We start from the raw sequence: 23071 nt of genomic DNA on the forward strand, positions 1-23071 counted from the left end.
GTGACAAGCTCCTGCCTGGCGGCTACATAATAAAAACCGCTAGCCTGACATAATAAAAACCTGGCAAAGCCTGACTCGACATTTTTCCAAAGCTTTAGATTTTGTTGCTCACATGGAAAGCGTTGTACTGAGCATGCAGATGTCTACAAAGCGACCAACACAGGTTCCACATGTGACCACAAGGCTCAGACAAAAAGGTAGCCACGATTGGCTCTGATCATCTGAGCTCACACAGGTCTCTTCCCTGTGTCAGCAGCACAGTTGGTGTGATGTGGTGCTGTTTCTCGAGTACTTCTGCTAGCTCACTGAAAAATTTAAACAGCTTTTATAGCAGTTTGGGAACAGACACAAAATCAAACTTATTTTACTTACCTCTCGTAATCGCACGACACTCGAGAGTGGCCCGACGAGTTTTTTTACTTTTTTTTTATATCGGCGCTCTAGCGATTTTTATTTATTTTTCACCTGAACCGGTGCCAGGTTGCCGCTGAACTGTGCGTTTATCATGTCTGCCAGCTTCGTCAACATCAGCTTTGTTCTGTATATAATGTTGGAGTAATGCATGTGCATGCAAGAAGCCAGACAGATTAAGGTATGTTACTGCTACTAGATAAGTAGAACTTTGTTCACTGGTAATGCACGAGTTACCTGAAGCCACCTTTCTTGCTCCCCAACTCGGTGAGCGCTTTGTATTTCGCGATAAGAAACAGCGCCTTAGGCCTCGGTCAAAATTCTCTCTCAACAACGGGCTGGGCATCGGCGCTCATACTATGACCTGGCAGCGCCAGCTGCAGATCATCGGCTGCCGAGACCGAGCCTCTATCTCCACTACTTTCTGGTATGTCGGCTGCGGGGTCCGTAGCTCTTTGGCTGCCGTGCAGCTCGGCACTTCCAGCTCCGCCGGCCTCGGCAAAAACAACGCTGACGCGGATGCCGTCTGCGAAAAATAAACGGCAAAGAAAAAAAGAAAACTAGGATCAGCAAGCCATCGCGGTATAAACAGAAGTGCGAACTGCGTACCCACGAAAGCTACCACACACGTGCTATTGCTATTACCGTCACACGTGCTCAAATGGCGACACTCACCTTCCGTCTCGTACAGCAATCCTCCTTGCTCCCCGGCCGCATGAACGCCGTTTTCATCGACGACGGGGAACACGTCCCTTTCCTCGTTGTTCAGAAGCAACTTCATGTCGTCTGCAACAGTTGGATTGCCGCACCTCGTCATCTCGTGAACTGAGCAGAACTGACAGCGGAGCAAGTGCAAACGTGCAGAGAACTCGTGCACGAAAAGGCTTGCACGATGTCAAATGAATTGCGGCAGTGCAGGTGGCGCTCGCTGAACTCGCCAAATCGAGCGCCAGAGTGCAGCACTCTTGAACTAGTGCAGAAAGTGGAGCCAAATTGAGGGGACCTCACGTGTAGGAACTTGATTTCTAGCACTGCCAGACCTGGTTCAATGAGACTATCGGGAGAGGCAGAGAGCCAGGGCAAATGTGCACATATTATTGTTCCACACTGGGTCACAGTATGCCCTGTTTTTTCTGAAAACTGTGCACGAGCCCCTCCTTCTCATTTCTGTCCATACTTTGTCGCTGCATTGCCAGAAAATGTTGGGCTGATATTAGCATTCACTGCTTTAGTAGATAGCGTGCTGCTTTTTTTGGGCACCCTTTCTATACTAGATGCTGTCAGTCTTAAGCACCGTGCCATTAACCAAAGCGGTGAATCTTGACCCCTTGTTTTTTCCTCCATAGCTGTTGCAGCATTTGGTGACAATTTTACAAACTTGTCATAAAAGGCTACGCAGCGCAGGCAGATGGGTGGCAAGTCACTGATGACTTCATGGCTGTCATGTGGTGCGACCTCTTCAGAAATCCTCCTAGGCTGCCGTGGTGGTGCATTGAATGTCGCATGCAGCAGTGTGCCTGGAAGTGGAATGAAAGAAAATTACACTGAAATAAAAGCACCTCTGAAACCTCCATTCAGATAGCATACAAGAAAAGGTTAAACCTCATACTATGTATGCGATGAGGCTCATGAGCTTGTGACAGCAAGTTAGGCTCTGCAGCCTGCAAAAGCCTGGAACCGTTTTCAAGTGACAGGGAAGCTCTACAAATAAAAGTAAACAAAAAACAGGAGTCTTAAATTAAGTAATCAATTTATCTTAGTGCAAAACTATGTATGGAAATGTTTAGTATCAGTCGTTTCGTCAGCACTCAGCAAAACCACGACTGAAGCTGGAAATAGGTTAGCAATGGCATGCGCAAAAATAAAATGAATGATACCTAACTATTATTAACCTCAATGCTCAGAGCATAGTCAATAAAGCAGAATCGCTTGAAGTCTTACTGATCACTCATAGTCCCCACATAGTTGTGATAACTGAAACTTGGCTTCACTCTGGCGTTAGTGACGACTGCGTTTTTCCTCCCTCTTACCATGTCTTCAGGCGTGATAGGGGTTCCCGCGGCGGCGGTGTCGCTATCCTATTAAAACGTGATATTAAAAGTGAGGTTTTGTAGCAAATAGAAAACCATGAAAGTTTATTCCTAATGGTTAATTACGTTGGTCACACTTTCATTCTGGGCGCGCTGTATAGGCCTCCAGATTCTGGTCCTGACTATATGCGCAAATTGCAGGATCATATGTATTCGTTTAGGAAGAGTAAAATTATTATTTCTGGAGACTTTAATTTTCCAGATATGAATTAGCGTACGGGATCTTCTGAACCTTCTGAAAATGAAGACATAATTTCAGACCTAATGATTGCTCATGACCTTGTACAAGTTGTAACTGAGCCAACAAGGGTGCGAGGAATGTGCAATTCCGTTTTAGACTTAGTATTTGTCAGCCGCTTGTTTTCTGTGCACATGTCTTCTGTATTGGAGGGAATATCAGATCACAGACCGGTAATTGTTTCTGTAATATTTTCTTTTTGTGATAAACCGCGCAAAAATTTGCTTAAAGATATAAAAGACTTTTCACGTGCAAATGATGAATCAGTACTTGATTATTTAGACATTGCTTTTGACAGATTTTCGGGTGAAGATGTTTCAGTTTTGTGGGATACTTTCAAGGAGCTCTGTGAAGTTTGTCTGTTGAATTTCATTCCAGAGAAAAAAAAGCTGTAAAGAAAAAGAATCCGTGGATTAATCGCCACATTATTCATCTCAAACGTAAAGTAAAGCGCCTGAAGCGCTCGAAACGGGCAAACATAGATCTTTTAGCAGAACTTGCAGCTGAACTTTCTTCGAATATTAGATTTGCCAGGAAACGGTACTTCACAGAATGTCTCCCGCAATTCATAAAAAGTAACCCTGCTAAGTTTTGGAATCATATCAGAGAGTCTCATAAGCCGATCGAGCAAATAGTTGCGAATGGATGCGTTGTTAGGTGCCAAATGGGCATTGCCACAGCTTTTAATAATTATTTCCACCCTGTATTCACAACAGGACTTGTCGGGCTAGTTGTTTGATCATAATGCAAAAAAGACGAACTGCGCAACAAGAACACGTTGTTTACCGCATTCCCCTTAGTTGCGGAAAAGTCTACATAGGCCAAACCGGCAGATGCTTTAATGAAAGAGCAAGGGAGCACCGGTTGAGCGTGGCAAACAACGATGGAGGGTTTTTGGCTAAGCATTGTGCGGACTGCACAAAACTGAAGCAACGGGACTGTGTACCATGGTTCGAAAAGACGGAATTTCTGGCCAGATTGAATGACAAATGGGAGCGTCTCGTCGTCGAAACATTTTACATCGGCACTACGGACAACTGTGTTAGCAAGGCTTCCATTTCCTTATCATCCAAAGAATTTTCGTTTTTGCGGGGGCATGTGTTGCCTAGTGGCCTGTTTGTGCCCTGGTGATTGAGCAGTGCCTCCTGATTGCGTTTGATGCTTTCGTTGTTCATTTGATTAGCGATCTCAGTTTTGTTCCGGTTCTGTCATGGTTTGAGATGTTTTCCTACGCTTTGGATTTCATTCACCCCCCTTTTTTAAAACCGTTGTTGTCTTAAACTGTTGTCCCGTCTTTCATCTTTTTGTTTTTTTAAATGACTCGGTGCCTATTTTCACTGTTTTTGTGACGTAGCTTCTTGAGCTGATTCATGGTATTTTTGTTTGTTTTTTTACCTTTTTTGACCTGGTGCCTTTTTTCACTGTTTTTTTTTGGTTTTGACGATGACCGATGTGGTTGTTTTTTGTTTCCCGTTTTGTTTGCTTTCAAAAGGGGGAGTGCTCGTCTCTTGGTTTTGGTGTCAGCACCTGCGCTTGTAAGCGGTTCGAGCTTCAGTGGTATCAGATGGCTACAGTGGTGTGGTTTTTGTTATGAATTTCCTTACTTTGCAGAACGCGTAATTCTCAAGTGTGCACTGTCGCTAAGCGTTCCTTTGCTTTTTGTTTTCATAGAAAGGGCCGGCCCGGTATAAGATTATCGTGTAAGCAGTTGGTTCTTGTGTGGTCTGTTTATCGCCTGGGCAGATTGTCACGTGCCCTATTGATCAGATTTGAAGTGCGTTGGGGATCGCTATATATATTTGCCTTGTATTCCTTCCTTTAGTAAAGTTGTAAGTCTGCGTTAGTGTGTGTCTGCCTCCCTTTCGTCCGTGTTCTTGTTGCGCAGTTCGTCTTTTTTGCTGTATTCTCAGCTGATGGAAATGGAAATGACGGTTCTCTTTGTGATCCCTTTGAACCTTTAGACGTTGTATCTGATGGGGGTGTCTTTGAAATGCTACTCCGATTAGATACGAAGTGTTCTTCCGGCCCAGACGGCATACCTAATGCATTTTTGCGCCACTATGCTGAATCATTGTCTCGTTTTTTGTCCAAAATATTTCGTGCTTCCTTATCTTCTTGCTCCTTGCCGCCTGACTGGCTGACAGGGAAGGTTATTCCTGTTTATAAAAATGATGATAGACTCTGTGTAAACAACTACCGCCCAATCTCTCTAACGACATCCTGTTGTAAGCTTATTGAACATATTATTGCCAATCATATACTTGCAATATTAAACAGTAATGGTGTGTTAAACCCTGCTCAGCACGGCTTTAGGAAAGGATTCTCTACTACTACGGAACTGATAATAGCCATTCATAATTTCAGTGCAGCTTTAGACAAGTCAGGCCAAATTGATGTTTTATTTTTAGATTTTGCCAAAGCCTTTGACAATGTGCCACATAACCAACTTTTTTTAAAACTGAAGCTCATTGGTGTACCACCTCCGCTCATTGCTTGGATTGCAGCTTATCTACAACACAGGACGCAGTTTGTGGAGATTGGCGGTAGTTGTTCTCCCCCGCTCCCTGTAACCTCGGGGGTCCCTCAGGGAAGTGTGCTTGGTCCTCTACTTTTTTAATTTATGTAAATGATCTAGTTTCCGGTATTAACCCAGCTATTAAGATTGCTCTGTTTGCCGATGATTGCATGATATATACTCCGGTATCTTCCGTTTCTGACCAGGAACATTTAGATAATGCTCTGCTTAGTGTCGTTTCCTGGAGTGAAAAATGGGGTATGGAAATAAATACTCAGAAGACTGTGCTCTTGTGGATAACAAGGAAGAAAAATTTGTTTTCCTTCAACTATTGCATTAATGGCGTTCCGGTTAAAGAAGTGCCAAGGTATAAATATCTTGGTATTGTAATAAACTCGCAACTAAAATGGAATGACCATATAGACCACATTAAATCCTCAGCTTTACGTAAACTTGGTTTTCTTCGCCATAAACTTAGGGGCGCACCTAGCAGCTGCAAACCATTAGCCTATAATACGCTTATAAGACCAAAAATTGAATATGCCGCCATCGTTTGGGACCCCCATGCAAAAAAGACATAGCAGAATTAGAAAAAATACAGAGACGCGCAGTACGTTTCATATTTAATAGATACAAGAGAACTGATTCCCCATCTTCGTTAATGGCAGCAAATTATATTAAACCACTCCACGTCAGACGCAAGATAGCCCGCCTATCCTTCCTTCACCAGCTAATCCATGGAAAACTAGGCATTTCTCCAGTCCCCTATGTGCAGTTTTCAGAAACGCGTAGAACTCGTCGTCATCATGATCACACCTTAGCACCATACTTCGCGCATACTAACACCTTTAAATTTTCATTTTTCCACAAACGATTGACGAATGGAACGCCCTGCCTCTACAGGTGATATCGGCTGTTGATTTTGACAAGGCACTCTGTGAGCTATTTTAAATATATGTACTACATTGCACAATTTTATTGTTCTGTGTTTTACGATGGAACTGTTTTTGTGTTGAGTGAATGTATTTTTCTGCCCTCCCTGCCTGGACTCAACTGAGGGTCTGCAGCATTGTGTAAATAAAAAAATAATAAAAAAATTTAAGAGCTCTGGATATCCCGACTCTTGGTGCATTAGCTGTATTTCTTCCTCCAAGAGTGGTACTTGAAGGGGCCCAATTTCCGCATGGACCTGAGGGTCGACTGTTGCCCTCTTCAATCTGAAATTCATGCAGTCAATCCTGCTTGGCTCTACATTACGTTTGGTTCCACGATTCCATTTTGCAGTGACATCAGTGCATGTTCTTCCTGTCAAGCCACAGGACACAGCGCAGTCCACTTTCCAATGCACTGCCCCCACATGGCTGCAGACTCTAGCCTGTCCAGCCATGCAGGGGCAACCACCACACAGCACTTCTCCCGTACCACACTTAATGTGGCCTACCACTTAAAGCCTGTGAGGGCATCACTTCACTTTTAAGAAGTACAATTTCCTCACTCACTTTGTGCGCAAGCACTTTCCCCACCCACCCCGACTGCAAGTACTTGTACGACTCTTAACGATTTTTAGCACCTAACTTCACGCAGGTCACATGCTTTTGTCTCCAATAGGTAATACACAATGTCTGGTCCAGTTATGCCTGGCCAATCCCGCATATGTTCTGACCAGTCTTGGATGTCATCTGGACGCGCATACACCATGGTTTCGGCAAACAAAATGAGCATGTAAATATTGCTACATTTCCCTAGCATAATATAATTTTCAGATGCTGAATAAAAAAAAAACTTGTTTTGCTTAAGCACTGCATAAAAGCTGTCAGAGAAGCAACAATTTTAACGAAGTACTGTAGTCATGTCACATAACCTCGTGACAAATATGGTAAGGACATTATCACACAGTTGCGCAGATGTTGTGGGCAGACATTCGCTTGTACATAATCGCTGCTGATGAATGCATACAGCCAGTGTACATTGCCTCTAGCCCAGAGATCCCAACACTTTTTTCCTCACGAACCTAAATATTCTTCAATATTGACACAGGTGATAGAAGAGGAGGACGAAGGGAACTCAGGCGATAGAAGCAGAGGACGAAGAAAATCTTCTTCCTGCTCGTGCTCGCTCTACCGGCTGTGTAGCTCCTTGGTCCCCGAGTGCTTTTGGTGTACTATTCGTTACAAATCTGGTGGAGGCAGTGCTGGGTACGCTTCCAGACCCGCGCAGCCCACCTGTGATCACGGATCTCACCCCGGTCCACCAGCGCCGCGGCCGCCGCCTGCAAGGAGAGTCCCCAGAGTTCGGACCCCTTCCGGCAGCCACCAGGACGACACAGCCTCGGACGTCGGAGGAGCCAGCTGCCATGTCAACTGAGAGTAGGCTCCCAGCTCACATCCTGTGCCTGCAGCCACGAACACCCCCGTCTTTTCATGGCGACGTGTTCGAGGACGCCGAGGACTGGCTCGAGACATTCGAGCGTGTCGCCCGTTACAACGGGTGGAGCGATGAGCGGAAGCTCCACAACGTGTATTTCGCTCTCGAAGAGTCGGCGCGGACATGGTTCGAAAACCATGAGGCTTCGTTTCCATCCTGGGAGGCCTTCTGCCGCAACCTGCTCGCCACTTTTCCAAACGCCGACCGCCGGGAGCGAGCTGAAGCTGCGCTACACTCGCGCAACCAGCGCCCGAACGAGATTGTCCGCATGTTCTTTGAGGACATGACCCGCCTTTTCAAGCGCGCGGACCCCTCTATGTCGGAAGACAAGAAGCTTCGCCATTTAATGCGTGGTGTCAAGCAGGAGCTATTCGCGGGACTCGTGCGCAGCCCACCGCGCACTGTGGCCGAGTTTCTCAGTGAGGCGGCCACCATGGAGAAGACTCTACAGCAACAAGCCCGCCAATACAATCGTGACGTCAACGCCTTCGGGCCAGACACCTGTTCTATGCATCTCGGAAGCGCCCCGGACGACTTACGCGAACTCATCCGTTCCGTCGTCCGGGAGGAACTCTAAGCCCTTCGGACGCCTTCTAACATGCCATCCTTCGCGTCGCTGACTGACGTCGTCCGCGACGAGGTGCGCCTCGCAGCCCAACAACAAGCATCTGAGGTACCCCTCCAGCTTGACGCAAGACTCACATACGCGTCTGTACTCCGTCAAGCTCCGACGTCGGGCTACACCATCAATGCCGCGGCTCCATCAGTGCGGCCACCGGGTCCCCCTCGTGACCCCGCTCTGCCAGCCTACGAGCGGACGCGTAAGAGTCAAGTGTGGTGGGCCCCAGACCGTCGGCCCCTCTGTTATCATTGTGGCGAGGCGGGTCACCTCTATAGGGCGTGCCCGTACCGCCGCGTGGGCCTGCGGGGTTTCGCCCCGGACGACCCCTGCCCTCGCAATGGCGAAAGGCCACTTGAGATAGCCTCTCACATATTGGAGCGGTAGAATCTCGTCACATCCGGTCGCCGCGGGTCTCGATCACCGTCCCCAATGCGCTACCGTTCTCCAAGTCCCCGCGGAGCGCAAAGCTATTCCGGACGCCGTTCGCCCAGCCCACGCCGGGAAAACTAATGCCGGCGGCCTCCGGAGGCAAGGCCGCTGCTGTAGGGAAATGTGAAGATCCTCCGCCACCATCACGCCGATACGCCATTTCGCTGGGGGCAGGTAGCGACAGCATCCGACACGCTACCTCCGATTTGTACGTAACAATTGATGGAGTCGACGTCTCCGCCTTACTCGACACCGGTGCCGATTACTCTGTAATGAGCCGTGCCCTCGCCCAAGAATTAAAGAAAGTTTTGACGCGATGGTCTGAGCCGAGCATTCGTACTGCTGGGGGTCACCTGATTACCCCTGCTGGCAAGTGTACTGCAAGGGTCGGCATCCGTGGTTTTCTGTACGTCTGTGAATTCGTGGTACTGTCCGAGTGTTCGAGGGACTTGATCCTGGGCCTCGACTTTCTGCAGACGAACGGCGCTGTCATTGATCTGAACGAAGCCCGGATCACGTTCTCGACGAAACAGGCCGTGGCGCATACCGACAGAGATCCGGGAATCAACGCTCTGCGTATAGTCGACTATGACATGATGGTGCCACCACGGTCTAGCGTCCTGGTTCTCGTGAGACATGACTTGTTCCACGATTACGAGGGTATCGCGGATAGCCACCTCCCGCTGCTGCTCGCGAAGGGAATAGCCGTCGCTCGAGGCCTCGTCCAGTTGCATAACGGTTGTACTATAGTGTCCTACTCACGAACTTCGCCAACGAGGTTCAGCACCTCGCCAGGGACACGGCTGTTGCCTTACTTCACGAAGTTACTGTGTTGCCTGATTTATGCGCCGTCGGGGCCCGTTACCGTGCAGATCGCCCTGCAGACCGTGAAAATCAACCCGGACTTGGCACCTGAGCAGAAGAATCTTCTGTCTGCTCTTCTAGCAGATTTTTCAGATTGCTTCGCCACCAGCTCCAGGGTCGGTCGTACACCTGTCGCCAAGCATCTCATCATCACAGACGAGGCCACGCCGCCTGTATGCCAGCGCCCATACCGTGTTTCTCCTAAGGAACGCGAAGCCATTAAAACGCAAGTCGATGAAATGCTTGCAGACGATGTTATTCAGCCGTCAACAAGCCCATGGGCGTCGCCCGTGGTCCTCGTCAAAAAGAAAGACGGCACCTTGAGATTCTGTGTTGATTACCGGAAACTAAACAACGTGACCAAAAAGGACGTTTATCCGCTTCCCAGGATTGACGATGCCCTCGACCGATTACGTGACGCCAGGTTCTTCTCCTCATTAGATCTCAAAAGCGGATACTGGCAGATAGAGGTGGACCAGAGAGACCGAGAGAAGACGGCTTTCGTGACTCCAGACGGTTTATACGAGTTCAAGGTGCTCCCGTTTGGTCTTTGCTCGGCGCCGGCCACGTTCCAGCGTAGGATGGACACCGTTTTATCCGGTCTGTCGTGCGCGGCTGGCTTGGACACATCCGGAGCCTCAAGTAATCACGTACGGAACGCCGCCTGTATGTGGACAAGAGTGCGTACGCTGTGATCCATTTCCTTTTGACTCCACATGGAACTAACGAGTCAAGCGGACGGCGACGGAGGGGAGTTCGGGGTGCGCAGACAACCCAGCTTGGCCGGGCCCCATTGTTCGCGGCCCGCTCCGAGAAGCAGCAACGAAGGCGCGCCGCCTTTCATCCCTACCGCGGCGACGCTGCCCAAGGCCATTACCCGGGCGGCGGTCGTTCAGTGTGTGGCTAGGAGGCAATTTTGAAGACGCGTTCCTCATGTTCACTGTGAGCGCTTATCAGCTCCATATGACTACAGGCACTTCCTGTGCACGTGAGGCATCAGGAAGAATTGGGGAGTGGCGGCGCCTTAAGTGGCACGGCTTTCGACAATCTGTGCGGCCCTCGCATGCTCTTTAAGCGAGTAATCATGCCGCCCCGCGGGGGAGGATGGAGTGATCCGAGAGGGGAATTTTTAGTATTCGTGACAGTGACCTGTCCCCTCTCCCCAATCTTTGATTGGGCGTGTTTTACGCTCCTCTGTCTCTTTTTCAATGTGTTTTCCTCTCCCATGTGTTTTATTGGATGTGTTTTCCTTTCCCCGGTCCTTGATTGGATGCGTGCTTGTGTTTTGACCTAATTGGTTGGTGTCCCCACTGAGGGCGGGGACTTAGGGATTAAAAGAAGACGTTTTGGTGGGACCGGGGGTTGATTTCGTCTGGTCACTCTGCGGATCAATCACTATGTACATAGTTGTTCTCCTTGTTGTACCTTCCGTTCTGTCTTAACTATTTTATGTGTGATTAAACAGTTTACTTCCTGAAGTTCCCCGAGTAATGTGACTGAGCAAGTTTAGAACCTCAAGACGTCGGCATCCAACAACTTCTACCTTTCCCCTTCGGGCTGACATCAAGGAAGAGAAAGGGGTAAAAGGAACACAACTGGCGCAGTCGACAGAAATGCGACGTCTTCCTACTCGAGGCAACTGAAGGAGGGCGGAAGTACAAGGCGGCGGACGAGCTATAGCGTGGCACGTCCAGAGGAGAAGATTTGAAGAGTGACAGCTGGTCAACGCCGACGTGACGGTGAAGGTCCAAGTCAGCGGGCAGCTGAAGGAACCAGGTGACCAGAGTCAAGGAGGGCGCTGTTGATCAGGAGGAGCCGACGACGACGCGGATCAAGGAGACGAGTTCCAACCGGGACCGTGCGGCGCAGCGACCAACTTCCGGGCCAGTCTTCCATGCTGGGGCACCGGCAGCCTCGTAAAGCGGAGCTTCGGTAGCCAGGCGAGTACCTTTCTGTTTCTGTCGGGCTTGTGCTTATGCCAAAGCCTTGGGTTTTGAGAAGTGACAGTGTTAAACAGAAAGAGATGGAGAACGGGACAGGAAACGGAGAGTTGGCAGCCGCGAGTCAGGCAAATGAGAGTCCGACGTACCCTCTGACAGTTAGCGCGCCGGTGCTACAAATGACCGAGTTGCAAGTGCAATTACGAATTGCTGAACTAGCGGTGGAAAAGGAGCGGTTGGCTTTGGAAAATACAAGGCTGAATTTTAAGCAGAGCGGAACAGCGGGTGGGTTTGGTGAGAGCGCGGGAGCGAGCGGAAGAATAGACGAGGACAGAAGGTTGAAATTTGCTAACCTTATGAAAGGCGTCCTCACGCCGATGCCGCTTCAAGAAGCCCTGGTACCAGGGTGGTTCGAGGACGTAGAGGCCACGTTGGGGTCATACGAAGCTCCAACCCAGTGGTGGGCTGGTCTAGTTTTGCCACACCTAAGCGAGAGGGCACGCATGCTACTCACGCGGTTGTCCGCAGAGGAAAGGAGCGAGTACGCACTCCTGAAAGCTAAAGTGTTAGGCGGCTTGAGGCTCACTGCCGCCGAATACAAGCGTCTTTACTCATCCGCGAACAAAAACCCAAATGAGACGTGGGAGCAGTTTGCGGTACGCCTGCAGAACTACCTGGAATACTATTTAAACAGCTGTCAGGTAACTTCGTTAGAGGAGTTCAAACTGCTAGCCGTCGCGGACCGACTAAAGGAAGCCCTCAGTGCAGAGGCGAGAGCGCACGTTGCTCTAAATGATAAGCCAGGGTTCCTAAAACCTAGTGAGATTGTCACGCTGGCAGAAAACCACGACGAAAGCCGAAGATATAAGGTCGGGAAAGCAGCGAGCGCGGCGGTGGCGACGAACGAGGCAGTCGAGGTAACACAGCGCGACGGAACCCAGTCCCGACCAAACAACACGCGGCCCCGGGGACGTGGACAGTGTTTCCATTGCCACGGGCATGGGCACATCGCAAGATTTTGCCCGAAAAGACAAACCGCGGAAAAGCCAGACATGGGGGGCGGACGCGCAGACCAGAAATCAGTAATCGCCCGAATATCGGTCCCCTTGCATGACAGGGAGACAGTGCACGGCTCAGTGGAAAGGCAGCCCGCGGAGGAGAAAGTCAGCGCCGGAGAGGTGACATTGTTGAGTAGCGGGAACGCTATAAGTGCGCGCATTGACTCAGGGGCCGACATCACGGTCATCCGCAGGTCGCTCGTGCCGCGATATGAATGCGCGGGGGCGGCAATAAAACTCACCGGGGCTTTCGGAAAGCAGGTTGTCGCGGAGCTGGCGTACGTTCCCCTAGTAACAACTCAGGGAGCACCGCGAGTATCATTTGACCCGTCGGAGCGAGGCATACTGTGTGCAGTCACAGACGAGCTTATAACTGGGATAAGCGCGTTAATCACTCCCGAAGACTATGAGCAGCTTCTGAGCGATCGTGTCCATGCGCAAGAACAGGGAGAAGCCGAGAGTTCTGACGAAGAAATCGAAGAGAGGGAGAAGCGGGTTGACGAGGTTCTAGCGGGCGCGGTAGCAGCAGATTGCAGCGAAGGGGAAACCGCGGTGGCACAGACGACGCGGCAACGGTTTCGCGAGGCGCAGATTGGAGACGAATCACTCCAGGAAGCGTGGGCTCAGGCTAGAGAGGGAACACACGGCATGGCGGTCCGGGACGAGCTTTTGTTCCACCAGGAGCCTGTTGCTGGGCATCCATGTACTCAGCTTGTCCTCCCAACCGAGCGACGCGCAGAGGTGTTAAAAATAGCGCAGCGCCGAGATCTAGAGGCACTGATCGAGGAGAATGGCCAGGTTTTCAGCAGTAGGCCCGGCAAATGCACGCTAGGAGCGCACAAAATCGTGCTAAAGGAGGGTGCTCAGCCACGGGCTGGCCATGCGTACAAGGTCCCGATGGCGTATCGGAAGGAAGTGGAGAGGCAAGTAGATGAGCTCTTGGAGTGGGGACTAATATATCCCGTTGAGAGTCCTCATGCTCACCCAGTGGTTTGCGTCGCTAAAAAAGATGGGGGGCTGCGCCTGTGCTGCGATTATCGGAAGTTGAATGCGATAACCGAGCAGGACGCCTTTCCGATGAGCCTACCGTCCGAGCTGCTGTTCCGAGTAGCGAAGGCCAACTTCATCAGCCTAATAGACATGCTGAGAGGCTATTGGCAAATATCCCTTGACGAGCAGGCACAGGCCCTCACGGCATTCGTCACTCCGGTGGGGCAGTACGCATGGAGGGTCATGCCCTTCAGCCTTCGAAATGCGAGTTCGACATTTCAGAGGGTCATAAACCAGGTACTAGCACCGCACCGCGAGTACGCATGCGCCTACATAGATGACCTCGCGATTTATTCAGACACCTGGGAGGAGCATTTGAGGCACGTTCGGGCGGTGCTCGCTTCGATCGCAGCCGCCGGGTTCACCGTGAACGCAGGCAAATGTCATTTCGCGAGACGAGAAGTCGAATTTTTGGGCCATGTGGTTGGGTCGGGGAAGCACAGCGCTAATCCAGGAAAGGTCAAGGCAATAGACGAGATGCCGAGGCCCCAAACAAAGAAGGAGCTCAGAAGCTTTCTGGGCTTAGCTAACTATTACCGACAATATGTCCCCGACTATTCTCGCGTCGTGCTCCCACTGACGAGCTTAACTAACAGGCGGACACCGCAGCGGCTCCCATGGGATGACGAGGCGCAGAAAGCTTTTGATGAGGTGAAAGCTTGCTTGAAGAGCGCATCCTCACTTGATGCGCCTGACCCAAGTAAGGAGTTCGTGCTCGCAACCGATGCTTCGGACTACGCGGTGGGTGCCTGCCTTGCCCAGTGCGATGACGAGGGCCGCGAGCAGCCTATCGCTTTTCTGAGCAAAAAGCTAAGCCCGGCTCAGACCCGCTGGGCGACTATCGAGAAGGAGGCTTATGCCATCATTTGGGCATTAGGGCGACTTGAAGTCTGGTTGTGTGGCGCACAAATTAGAGTCATAACGGACCATAACCCGCTCAAATATTTGACTCTGAGTAGTCCGCACAGCGCCAAGCTGACACGCTGGGCACTCGCTCTGCAGAGATTCGATATCCGGGTCGAGCACAAAAAGGGGGAGCAAAACGCTAATGCCGATGCAATGTCGCGACTCGTAGCTGCCAACTAGAGGCGTGGGGGTATCCGGGGCCTGGAGGTATGTCATGTATGGAGGTGTACCCTGAGGCTTTGGCAACGCATATGGTTCGGCAGCGGCAGATGGTGCTTCTTCGGCTCCGGGCCCGCGGCACGTTGGTCTGTTTCGGTTTTCTGTGTGTGCTTCATTCCAAGATGTTATGCAGCACACTTGGTGGGGAGGTGTCGTGCGCGGCTGGCTTGGACACATCCGGAGCCTCAAGTAATCACGTACGGAACGCCGCCTGTATGTGGACAAGAGTGCGTACGCTGTGATCCATTTCCTTTTGACTCCACATGGAACTAACGAGTCAAGCGGACGGCGACGGAGGGGAGTTCGGGGTGCGCAGACGACCCAGCTTGGCCGGGCCCCATTGTTCGCGGCCCGCTCCGAGAAGCAGCAACGAAGGCGCGCCGCCTTTCATCCCTACCGCGGCGACGCTGCCCAAGGCCATTACCCGGGCGGCGGTCGTTCAGTGTGTGGCTAGGAGGCAATTTTGAAGACGCGTTCCTCATGTTCACTGTGAGCGCTTATCAGCTCCATATGACTGCCAGGCACTTCCTGTGCACGTGAGGCATCAGGAAGAATTGGGGAGCGGCGGCGCCTTAAGTGGCACGGCTTTCGACAATCTGTGCGGCCCTCGCATGCTCTTTAAGCGAGTAATCATGCCGCCCCGCGGGGGAGGATGGAGTGATCCGAGAGGGGAATTGTTAGTATTCGTGACAGTGACCTGTCCCCTCTCCCCAATCTTTGATTGGGCGTGTTTTACGCTCCTCTGTCTCTTTGTCAATGTGTTTTCCTCTCCCATGTGTTTTATTGGATGTGTTTTCCTTTCCCCGGTCCTTGATTGGATGCGTGCTTGTGTTTTGACCTAATTGGTTGGTGTCCCCACTGAGGGCGGGGACTTAGGGATTAAAAGAAGACGTTTTGGTGGGACCGGGGGTTGATTTCGTCTGGTCACTCTGCGGATCAATCACTATGTACATAGTTGTTCTCCTTGTTGTACCTTCCGTTCTGTCTTAACTATTTTATGTGTGATTAAACAGTTTACTTCCTGAAGTTCCCCGAGTAATGTGACTGAGCAAGTTTAGAACCTCAAGACGTCGGCATCCAACAACTTCTACCTTTCCCCTTCGGGCTGACATCAAGGAAGAGAAAGGGGTAAAAGGAACACAACTCGGTCTGAAGTGGCAGTCTTGCTTGGTGTACTTGGACGACGTCGTCATTTTCTCGCCTACCTTCGATCAACACTTGGACTGGCTGCGCATCGTGCTTCGAGCCCTGAAATGCGCGCAACTAACGATCAAGCCCGAGAAATGTCATTTTGGTTTCAAGGAACTTCGCTTCCTTGGCCATGTTGTCAGCGCACAAGGCGTTCTCCCGGACCCCGACAAGACTGCTGCCGTCTCCAGTTTTCCGCGCCCAACCGACAAGAAGGCACTTCGACGTTTTCTGGGCCTCTGTTCTTACTACCGACGCTTTGTGCCCGATTTCTCCAGAATAGCTGACCCGTTGACAGCACTGACTAGAGTCGAAATACCCTTTCTGTGGGGAAGCGACCAAGAAGAAGCTTTTCAGGAGCTCCGCAACCGCCTACACAGCCCCCCGATACTCGCCCATTTCGATGAAGACGCCGCCACCGACATACACACCGATGCCAGCAATGTTGGCCTTGGGGCGGTACTTATCCAGTGGCAGGACGGCGTGGAACGCGTTATCGCTTACGCGAGCCGAACACTTTCGCGATCGGAGGCGAACTATTCGACGACAGAGAAAGAATGCCTTGCGGTGATCTGGGCCATCAGCAAGTTTCGTCCATACCTGTACGGACGACCCTTCCGTGTTGTCAGCGACCATCACTCGTTATGCTGGCTGGCAAGCCTTAAAGATCCGTCCGGCCGGTTGGCTAGGTGGAGCCTCCGTTTGCAAGAGTACGACGTGACTGTCGTTTACAAGTCGGGCCGGCAGCACCAAGATGCGGATTGCTTATCACGCGCGCCCGTGGACCACGCTCCGCAAGAAATCACCGAAGATCTTCCTTTCATTTGTGCTCTTAGCCGATCCCATGCGGCTCACCTTCAACGAACGGACCCGGAGCTAGCGCCGCTCATCGAGCACCTGGAAGGTCACAGTGGTCGGGTTCCGCGTGTTTTTCGTCGTGGCCTGCAATCCTTCACCATGCGAAATGGCGTTCTCTACAAGCGCGACTTTGGAAAGTCCACCGAAACATTTTTACTCGTGGTGCCCACCCAGTTACGACCTGACATCTTGAGCGCTTGTCACGACGAGCCGTCCGCCGGCCATTTGGGAGTCAGTCGCACGCTGTCACGGATTCGGGAGAAGTACTATTGGCCCAAATTACTTCCATCAGTGCAGACCTACGTGCGAACCTGCCGCGACTGCCAACGCCGGAAGTCTCCACCCATGAAACCAGCCGGATTTCTTCAGCCAATAGCGCCACCGAAGATCCCTTTTCAACAAGTTGGAATGGATCTCCTTGGCCCCTTCCCGAAGTCATCCACTGGAAAACGGTGGATCGCTGTTGCGACGGACTACTTGACACGTTATGCTGAGACCACGTCGCTTGCGAGTGGAACTGCTGCCGAAGTAGCCGAGTTTTTTGTCCACAGCATCGTCCTGCGTCATGGCGCCCCTGCGGTCATTATTACTGACCGTGGGGCAGCTTTCACAGCCCGCCTAACCCAGGCTGTGCTGAAACTGACGCACACCAGCCATAGACGTGCGACGGCGTACCACCCGCAGACCAATGGCTTGGTGGAACGGCTCAACAGAACTCTGGCCGACATGCTTTCCATGTACGTGGATATAGAGCATAAAACCTGGGACCAAATTCTGCCATACGCTACATTCGCTTACAATACGGCACTGCAGGAGACAACGCGGCTCACTCCCTTCCAGCTTGTCTTCGGCCGTCGAGTTACTACTACGCTGCATGCTACGCTGCCTGTTGACCCCCACTGCGAGAGTGACCCTGACCTCGACATCGCCACTTTTGTGCAGCGTGCGGAAGAAGCGCGGCAACTGGCAAGGCAGCGCATACACCGTCAACAGCAACTAGACGCTGGCCGCTACAACCAGGGACGGCGCTTCGTTGCCTACGAGCCAGGCGACTATGTGTGGATTTGGACGCCCATTCGTCACCGCGGGCTGTCTGAAAAATTACTCCGTCGATACTTCGGCCCATACCGTGTCCTCCGCCGCATTAGCGACGTCACCTACGAAGTTCAACCCGCCACCCAAGCCAGCTCATCCCACAGACGCAAGCTTACCGACGTTGTGCACGTCGTTCGTATGAAGCCGTACCACGACCGACCACCCGATTGAACTTGAGGCTGACCGCTGTGCCCTGTTCTATGTTGTGATCCTCGTGCCTCACCCTAGCACGCTCGCTTTCTGCTCGTCACTCTAGCGCACGATGGCCGCATCGGGGCGATGCTGCAGGGGAGGGAGCAATGACACAGGTGATAGAAGAGGAGGACGAAGGGAACTCAGGCGATAGAAGCAGAGGACGAAGAAAATCTTCTTCCTGCTCGTGCTCGCTCTACCGGCTGTGTAGCTCCTTGGTCCCCGAGTGCTTTTGGTGTACTATTCGTTACAATATGTGCCACGGAACCTCCCACCATTGCCTGTCGGTCGTCAGTAGCGTTACAATTAATCACAGTTGCTTATGGTTAGTGGTTTTCCATTTTTTGTACTTTTGTAACAGTTTCGTTGTTTTCTTGTTTTCTGGAATCCGTTTTTTAATTAAACGCCCATCTCTTACTCATGCTCAGATTTTGCAGAAACTTACAGCCACAAGGCAAACTTCCCCAACAGTCGTTCGCTCGACCGCCTGGGCTGCACAAACTCACCTGACGACTCGCCTGGCTTTCATTTTCGGCGTTTTGAAGGACGAATAGTAAAAAAGCAGTCGTGTGTGTAACGTGAATATCTCAGAGCTAGCTGCGGTGAGTGATATTCACGTGCACGTATTCCAACATGCGTTGCCTTGTGCACCATGCCCCTTCCGCACAGTCTCGTTGGCGTTCTAAACCATCAATCGTCTAGAGGAGATGACGTCTAAACTTACGACCACTAGCGCAGCCGGGCGTAGCAGCATCCTTTCACGCTACCAAGTTCGGCGGGTGCAAGGTCTGTGCTGCAATCGGCACTCGCAACGAAAACGCAAAAAATGAGTAATAAGCTAAGAATTAACGCTCTAAAATGAGTTCTAACAAACCAAGAGCTGTGCCTGGTCGTCACACGTCCGCAAGAAGTTTACCGGAAAGGGAAGACAGGACGGTGTCAGTGCTCGCGGAACTCTCAGGAGCAGCCCGCGAAACCCAGTCTGGGAACCCATGTTCCAGACATTAGTGAAATGGTTAGTGCCCAGTGCAACATCGTATAATTTTTCTCTAACTGCGGTAAACAGAAGCAATGTAGCAGTACACAGAAGCATTTTCAGTGCAGCTATTCTAGCCACTAACAGTTTTTTCGGCGAAGACACTTCTATTTAAAGCCAATGTTGAAGGAACGCTTGTCACAATCGCACAAAGCAATTTCTTGGGTACTCGCTCTTGCTTCTTCTGTCGTACGGCACTAAATTACGCGCGAAAGTGGAACCAAGCTCTTATCTCGCTGATGGTGAATGCACGAGCGTGTCAGCAACGATTGCGTTTTATTTACCCATAATTATGCGCCTATTAAAGCACGGTCGATGCTTGAACACACGCAAAATATGAGACGTACGTATTACATTCAGACTTCTGCCGCCGTCACGCCCACCGGTGATTCAAAAGTGGGTACTCTTTTTGGCACGCCGTCGAGTCGGCCTCGTTTTTACCGTTGGCATCTCCAGAAGATTGTTCGCAAATTCCTTTCTCGACAAACAGAAAGTTTGCAATAAAATCATTTTCGCTTTGTAGCGCATCACCCTAAAGCACAACTATGCGCTATTTGGCTGAGTTGTCAGCTCAGAATTCAGCAATTTGCCAGTACGTCTGCTAGCTCGAACTGGTGTGGTTACGCTCCACAACAAGAATTACCAATGTGTTGACATTTCAGTCACTGTTAGCATTAGTACATACTGAACTTACATCTGGATTGCGATGCAGGTGACATCTTTGAAATAATTAAGACTACCTGCAGTTTTTTATTGTGGACAGGAGACTACGTTGCTCGGTACAGAACATGCGCGCCTTCGCAACTCGCCAACGCGTAATTGCACACTAACATAGCTGTCGAGGAAGGAATCGGCTCATAGTAAAAGAACTCACCTGTGATTAACACGTCGCGATGAGCTCGAAGCAGTCAACGGTGATGTCGACGAGGAGCAGGCACCGCGGTCTTCGTTCTCGTTGCCCATCGCAATCGCGCTAGTCTAGTCTAGACTAGGTCTACACCAACTGCTATTTGCTTCACCTCACAGTGCAACGACAACTTGCCACATGGCAGCAAAAACAATTTGCGAAAGATCAGAGGACGCTGAACGATAGCAAGATCTCCCAGTAACACAAGCGTAGCAAAGCACATCAAGCGGTGTGTCACATCTCAGGATGGCGCTCATTCCTCTTTCTGACGTTAGGTGGCGCCGGTGTGCTCATAGCAACGCAGGAGGGATGTTTTGAAAAGGTATATATGCTTCTTAATAACTCACGAATTGTGTATTTGGCCCATTGCGACAAAATGTAATACATTTAAATGTTCTTACTTTCCACTGGCCATTGAAACATGAAATTCGCTTCCACATGACATTTTGTATACCACATCCGTCGATATATTCACCGACAAAACTGAACTGTTAGTTCAGATGTGAAACGTTCCTGTTGCCTTTGTTCCTGTTTTCTTGTATTGTATGCCGATTTTCAATGGTTCTAAATTTCTGTGATTTTGAATTGTTGACATTCTGGGTAAGCATCTACGGAAACCCACTCCTGTATGAGCCTGTACTGGCCTACAGTATGACTAAATAATAAATAAATAAAGATAAATATAGTACGTCAGTCCACCGTTGGCTTCACTTGAACCAAGTGGGGGAATTTTTACTGCATGGCACAGAGGTTAAAACAATTGAAATAGGGATAAATTTTAACACAACACTGTTTGCAATGAACATCTTGTACTCCCATTAGCTGCAATAATCTATACTTGAGTACAACCCAGCAGTGAATTCCCCTTAAAGGGGACCATCCCTCCAGCTACTAGCATGTCTGGTTTTGATGACGTGGAGGTTAATCCTCTACTTTGAGATTGCATGTGTCAGTTAAACTTCTCTGCCCTCCTACTGATGGGAACGGCGGTTAGCAGTACGAATAGCACTTCAGGTCTTCGTCCGGCGACACGTTGCCGGTTGGGGCAGCAATTCCAACTTCTCAAAGCAAAACTTATTTATTAAAGACGGGACCGAAATACAAGGCAGTGATGACAAGGCAGTTTAAAGAAAAGGCTGTTAAAAAAAGGCTGTTAAAAACAACCGAGCCTATGGCTCGGCGCGCTCGTCCCAAGACGTTGTTTCCCACGGGTTTTAACCCCTTCGATAATTGGGCGGAGCTTGAGTAATCTCGCTCTCACCCAATTTTAACCAACCGCAGTGCAGTGGCACCGTATGTGCAAGTGGGTGGAGCCCAGGGCTCGCCGGTCCGAGCCCAGTGGAATGCGCAGCTCGCTGCATGCTGCATTCGATCCACCGATTGCCACGCGTCGGGACAGAAAGGATTAGTGCCGCAGCTCATCCTAAGCGCGGGCGTCACGCCTCGACGTACATTCCTCGATTCCCCCCCCTCCCCCGGGCATGACCGCTCCTGGTAACAGGCGCGGGGGCGGTCCCATCGGCCCTGTGGGCTTCCACTTAACACCTCCCCACCAAGAATGGTGGGGGGACACTTGCTGTACACACAACATACCGAAGCCCACAATAGCACCAAGGATGCGGCCTTCAACAACATACAAAACGCGCTAAAGCACGAGGGTCCGGGCACCCACTGGCCGCTGTACCAGCACAAACAAAAAAAAACCAAGGAGGGGCACTTCACATCCTACCTATGGCTATGGGCTCCGTGCGCTGGTATGGTGGCGCCAGCAGCGACCACATCGTCAGCGCCGCCTCGTGGCACTCGCCGCGTTAACCGGACGCTCAGTCACGGCCGGTCTCTCGAAGGGAGAGCGCGCGCGCCCCCTCGAGACTGGCCGTGGTGGCGCTGCGCCGCATAGCAGACGCGCACTGACCGCGATGCCATTCTAAGTCAACGCCTTCTTCTCTGCGGATTTCAACGCATTGAAAGCCTTGACGCCACCACTGCTGCATTTCGTTTCAATTGCTTTCAGGTTGGGCTGATCACCGATTCCGAGCAACCATGATTGTGTTGCAGTCCTGACGGCACTGCAATATCTGGCAGCGCAGTTGAACTTATTGAGATTAATTAAGTACCTTTACAGTTTGAGAAAAAAGGCTCTGACCCAAATAACGATATCAGCTATGTAATTTACATCCACTGTGGCAACGACTATGTGAATGGTCGGCTAGAAATGCGAAAAACGCAAACTCAGTACTACATATATATATCAGATGATAGTGCTCTACATCCTGCAGGGTCGACACTTCTTTACTTTGTGTATAACTCTCAGAGAAGCATAGCTCTAAGCATACAAAAAGGCGATGGGTTTCTTGATAGGTATCTTCCACAGGACTTTCATTTCAGGAATTTCATGAAGACACCAATTACATGAATATTTTGGTCGTATTTCTCTTTTGGTAAATACTTAACTATAGAAAGGCCGCCGCGGTGGCTCAGTGGTTATGGTGCTCAGCTGCTGACCCAAATGACTCGTGTTCGATCCTGGTTGCGGCGGTCGCATTTCGGTGAAGGCAAAATTCTAGAGGCCCGCGTACTGCGCGATGTCAGTGCACGTTAAAGAACTCCAAGTGGTTGCAATTATCTAGAACCTCCACTATGGCGCCCCTTATAGTCTTCATTGCATTGAGACGGTAAACCTAGTTAAAATCAAAAGATTAATTCCCGAAATTAAGGGTTTAGTGATGTTGTGAAATCCAAGGAATATATATAGAGAGAAATTTGAACCACTCTCTGTTTTTCTTTTTATTCGTCTAGAACAGAATTTGAGATCTCGTAAATGCAACAAATAAAGACGCAAAATTTTAAACCACTGAAGGAAATAAAATGATGCAAATAAATACACAAAAGCTTAGGTGAAACAGTGTGAAAAACGACATAAGCCCTCTCAGAAGTACGACGTCGCTCTCACTGCATACACACACGCACGAAAAAAAACTAGAAACAAAATTGACACGCTGAACCACAGATGAGCATAACAAACGAAG

General features: G+C 50.4%; 1 protein-coding gene across 2 annotated transcripts; it reads right to left on the bottom strand.

Annotated features, from left to right (window-relative positions):
• Positions 1–671: 671 nt before the first annotated feature.
• On the bottom strand, positions 672–20091 carry LOC144130072 (uncharacterized). 2 transcript variants are annotated; one of them, XM_077664096.1, is made up of 4 exons: positions 20010–20091; positions 1790–1928; positions 1087–1197; positions 672–937 (listed from the first exon to the last, which is right to left on the bottom strand). In XM_077664096.1, exons 2-4 carry the CDS (start codon positions 1794–1796, stop codon positions 726–728), a joined length of 330 nt encoding a protein of 109 aa, XP_077520222.1. In that variant the 5' UTR covers positions 1797–1928; positions 20010–20091; the 3' UTR covers positions 672–725. The 2 variants fall into 2 exon arrangements, with proteins under 2 accessions (XP_077520222.1, XP_077520221.1); XM_077664095.1 differs by lacking the exons at positions 1790–1928; positions 20010–20091 and having other exon boundaries at positions 1087–1277.
• Between the last annotated feature and the right edge of the window lie 2980 nt (positions 20092–23071).

The sequence above is a fragment of the Amblyomma americanum genome, chromosome 4 (genome assembly GCF_052857255.1).
Source record: "Amblyomma americanum isolate KBUSLIRL-KWMA chromosome 4, ASM5285725v1, whole genome shotgun sequence".
In the NCBI taxonomy this organism is placed as follows: domain Eukaryota; kingdom Metazoa; phylum Arthropoda; class Arachnida; order Ixodida; family Ixodidae; genus Amblyomma; species Amblyomma americanum.

What these genes read in the sequence shown, in the direction of transcription:
- LOC144130072 (XM_077664095.1), bottom strand. Translation starts at nt 1,228, where the DNA reads ATGACGAGGTGCGGCAATCCAACTGTTGCAGACGACATGAAGTTGCTT. An exon ending in ATTGCTGTACGAGACGGAAG is followed by an intron (nt 938 to 1,086) that starts GTGAGTGTCGCC and finishes TATTTTTCGCAG; the next exon opens with ACGGCATCCGCGTCAGCGTT.